We start from the raw sequence: 3798 nt of genomic DNA, 5'->3' as shown, positions 1-3798 counted from the left end.
TTTTTTTTCTCTGTATCTATGAAGCGCCTTGAGGCGACTTATGTTGTGATTTGGCGCTATATAAATAAAATTGAATTGAATTGAATTGAATGCATTTATGTAATAACGTGGTTAGCCTACTCAGCGTAAATTACACACGAACAACATTAAGCTACTCACGCAGAGAAGAACGGCTGCTGCATCATCATCCTCATCATTTCTGCTACACTGGCAGGGCTACGGCTACACCCGCAGTAGATGTGCTCGGTGTGAGGTCTCGCAGCAAGCTATCAAATAGGGTGGATTTCTCGGCTTTTAAAAAAAAACGCTATGCGTCGCCAGGTGTTTCATCACATTCGAGGTGTTACCTCCTTTGTACAGTATCACAGTATCAGCTTAAAGCACTTGTTGCTGCTGAGTTTGCATCTTTTGCTGTGAAGTACAGCCAGACTTTGACCGCTTCGCCTTGGGCATTTTTAATCTGTAGCTCTGCTCTAAAAAAGCGTACGTACCTGGGCCCGCCCACTACGCTTACAAAGGTAAAATGATTGGCTAGAATCCAAAGTGTATCACGTCTCAGGGGGAAAAAAAGCACCAAAATAAAGCACTGAAATTGCGCTGCTTTTCGGTCTGGTTACTACCATTTATGTCAGAACCGGTGTGATACCGGTACCCATCCCTAATCATTATTGGCCTTTAACTGGAGTGCAACATTTAGTATCACCTAATTGATACTTTATTGCGATGGATTGAGACAAACCCTTGAATGGGACCGATATTACCCGCTGTCTCCTCAGAGTATAGAGGATAAATACTGAACTAATGCTGGTTGAAATTGAACCAAAAGCACGTTTCCTCTTCCAGGCACTCAGAGAGGGGAAACGCTGTGTAACCGCCCACTGGCTCAACACTGTGCTGAAGAAGAAGAGGATGGTTCCTCCTCACCGGACGTTACATGTGCCATTTGCCTTCCCTCCTGGAGCCAAACCCTGTTCTCAGCATGTACGTCTGCCGTTTCTTTTAACAGTAGTTTTTCTACAGTCTTTGTACTTGGTGAACTTAATGAACTTCAAAATACTGCACTCCAATTGGCAGGAAGCATTTCTGCTTGTTAGATCTTTACTCCAGCTCTCTGTTGCCGTCTTTCCTCAGATCATATCAGTGACGGGTTTTATGGATGCTGACAGAGATGATCTAAAACTGATGGCCTACCTGGCTGGTGCCAGATACACCGGATATCTTTGTCGCAGTAACACTGTCCTCATTTGCAAAGAGTAAGAGTTGGGGTCGGGTAGATGAGTTCCTCTTTGGGTATTCTTTTGTACTGCACGCAGTATATCCATAGAACTCAAACTATACAAGAACTATCTTACTTTTGGTTTTATGTCGTTCTTGGAGTGTACTCCTCCTCATTTGTATCTGTGAAGGACTCAGCCTATCTTCAAGCTTCTCTTTATCCTAAGTGTTAACCTTTTTTAGTCAGATCAGATGCTTTGTTTTGTTAATCCAGCATTTTCACTCTTTTATTTCCCAACTTTGTTGCAACTTGTTTGAAATGTCTCATTTTCTTTTAAACATTTTTCAGTTGAACCTTCTTGTGTGAAGGTTGAACGTTCAGTTTGCTTGAGAACCTTCACTTCTCAAGCACACTGTCAGTTTTATGGTTGTCTTGCTAATATCACTTTAGACCCAGTGGGCTTAAATATGAGAAGGCCAAGGAGTGGAAGATCCCTTGTGTGAATGCCCAGTGGCTGTGTGATATACTGCTGGGCAACTTTGAAGCACTGAGACAAATCCAGCACAGCCGATACTCCATCTACACACATCCTGAACCACTGGTGCCTAACCCACAGCTGGTCCAGAACCTGCTTGGTATGTACGCCGTCACTGGAGTTGTTACGTAGTGAGCAATTACATGAAGATATTACCCAATATCTCTTACTTGCCACACACTCTCTCCTGTGGGGTATGCTTAGTTAGTCTAACCTGACTGGAGCCACACAGCTCTGGTTTTGTGTGGCTTGATTTTGGTTCGTCAGGAGAGTGAAGAGCTTTTGATGTTTTATCACTTGGAATGGCCACACTTTAAGATACTGTCCTGATTACCTTGTGCATTTCTCTGTAGCCGCTTGGAGAACACCAATCAAAGTCTCTTCTGAAGCTTTGGCGGTGAGTTTTTGTGTCACAGTGTTCTTCACATTCTTTTGTTTGGAATGTCGAGAAGCTCCGTAACCCCTCTCTCAGCCTGCTCTGAATCCTCTGCTCCAGACAGTTTTCCGACTCTTGGATTGACATAACGTCACACATTTCTAGCTTTAACCACAACACCTCACACACCTCTTCAGTTGTTGGGGGCAGTTATTCACAGGAAATTATCTGTGTGAGAGTGATTTGTTTTTTAGTGCGTTTGTCCTTAAAAAGTTGAATCAGTCATAGAAGAGAGAGAAGCAACAGAGGAACAGTGTACCGGCTCGTCTGATTGTGCTTTTGTGGCGTCTGTTTGGTGTTTAGAGCCTCCAGCTGCTGCAGAAGCAGAAGATGAGCGACTCAGCAAACCCACCTGCAAACAAGAAGGCCAGGTCAGTATAGCAGGTTAGGGACTAGCCTGTCACTCCTCTGCACGAGAACAGAGTTGGACCACACACCCTCCAGACTGTCATGTTCTAATGATACTTTGCATTTCTGTCTCTGAAGACTGGAAGAGATCCAGTCCCCGAGTAAGAAGCTTCCTCCAGAGTCCACTCCTCGGGTCATGTTCACAGGCTTTGAGCCTATGCAAGTACAGCAGTACACCAAGGTGAAAGCAGCCTTCCCACGCTCAAACATTCAGTGTGTTGTTAGACTGAAGCTCAGATTAGTGAGAACGCTGAAGTTACTCTCAAAGCACATCTGCAGCCTCAGCTGCTATTTGAATGTGTCCCCTTTCCTCCTGCAGAGGTTACATGCTTTAGGTGGTGAGCTTGCAGACAGCAGTCAGAAAGTCACTCACCTTGTGGCCAGTAAGGTGACTCGCACCGTCAAGTTCCTCACTGCCATGTCGGTGGTCAAACACATAGTCACCCCAGAGTGGCTGGAGGAAAGCTGGAGGAGTCAGAAGTTTGTGGGTATGTTTGCGTCCCACCCCTCCTTTTTCTTATCTAACTGTGTTTTGTAGAGATTAAAGTGGAACTGAAATTGGTCTTGTGCTGCGCTTTTATCTGTATATGTTTCGTTAACGGGAGCAAACCTGTTGTGTGTGTTACAGACGAGCAGAGTTGCACTCTGAGGGACGCAGAAGCGGAGGTGTTGTTTGGCTTCAGCCTGGAGGAGTCGCTAAAGAGAGCCCAAAGTGCACCTCTCTTTAAGGTCCTCTGACAACATAACTGCTGTGTTCAACCAAAAACCGTCTTTTTCTTGATGCCAGTTAAAGAATTCAGAAGTAGGGCTGTGCCATGTGACCAAAATCATATCCTGATAACAATATATGTTCTGGGAACCCGACTTGTGTGAAGTATTTTCAGCTGGGCGTCCTGTACCTGGAGTCAAGTGTTTTGACCGATGCATGAAACTATATTTTTAGATATAAGTTGTAACGGCCGCTGTTTTCTTTGTATTTATTACACGCCGCGCTGCGGGGAAAAGCGTTTGAGTCTAAGGTTTATTTTGAGCACCTGACGGCTTTTTTTTTTTTTTATTGCTTCTCAGCTCTCTCCATCCTCTTTCACGTGATTCTTGCATTAGGCAAGGCAAGTTTATTTGTATAGCACAATTCAACAACAAGGTGATTCAAAGTGCTTTACAGAGACATTAGAAACAAGAACAAATAAAAAGCATGATTTA

General features: G+C 44.3%; 1 protein-coding gene across 1 annotated transcript; it reads left to right on the top strand.

Moving 5' to 3' along the window:
* The first annotated feature begins 615 nt into the window (after nt 1–615).
* LOC102205534 (PAX-interacting protein 1-like) lies at nt 616–3557 on the top strand. Its single transcript, XM_005755807.1, has 8 exons — nt 616–981; nt 1132–1253; nt 1667–1851; nt 2105–2148; nt 2491–2558; nt 2674–2776; nt 2915–3083; nt 3224–3557. The coding sequence occupies exons 1-8, from the start codon at nt 802–804 to the stop codon at nt 3331–3333; spliced, it is 981 nt and encodes a 326-aa protein (XP_005755864.1). The 5' UTR covers nt 616–801; the 3' UTR covers nt 3334–3557.
* The last annotated feature ends 241 nt before the right edge of the window (nt 3558–3798 follow it).

The sequence above is a fragment of the Pundamilia nyererei genome, unplaced genomic scaffold (assembly GCF_000239375.1).
Source record: "Pundamilia nyererei isolate P.nyererei 1_Seehausen unplaced genomic scaffold, PunNye1.0 scaffold03403, whole genome shotgun sequence".
Lineage (NCBI taxonomy): Eukaryota > Metazoa > Chordata > Actinopteri > Cichliformes > Cichlidae > Pundamilia > Pundamilia nyererei.
This window is presented reverse-complemented; position numbering and strand designations above follow the sequence as displayed.

What these genes read in the sequence shown, in the direction of transcription:
- LOC102205534 (XM_005755807.1), top strand. Translation starts at nt 802, where the DNA reads ATGCTGGTTGAAATTGAACCAAAAGCACGTTTCCTCTTCCAGGCACTC. An exon ending in ACTGTCCTCATTTGCAAAGA is followed by an intron (nt 1,254 to 1,666) that starts GTAAGAGTTGGG and finishes ATATCACTTTAG; the next exon opens with ACCCAGTGGGCTTAAATATG. An exon ending in AAGTACAGCAGTACACCAAG is followed by an intron (nt 2,777 to 2,914) that starts GTGAAAGCAGCC and finishes TTCCTCCTGCAG; the next exon opens with AGGTTACATGCTTTAGGTGG.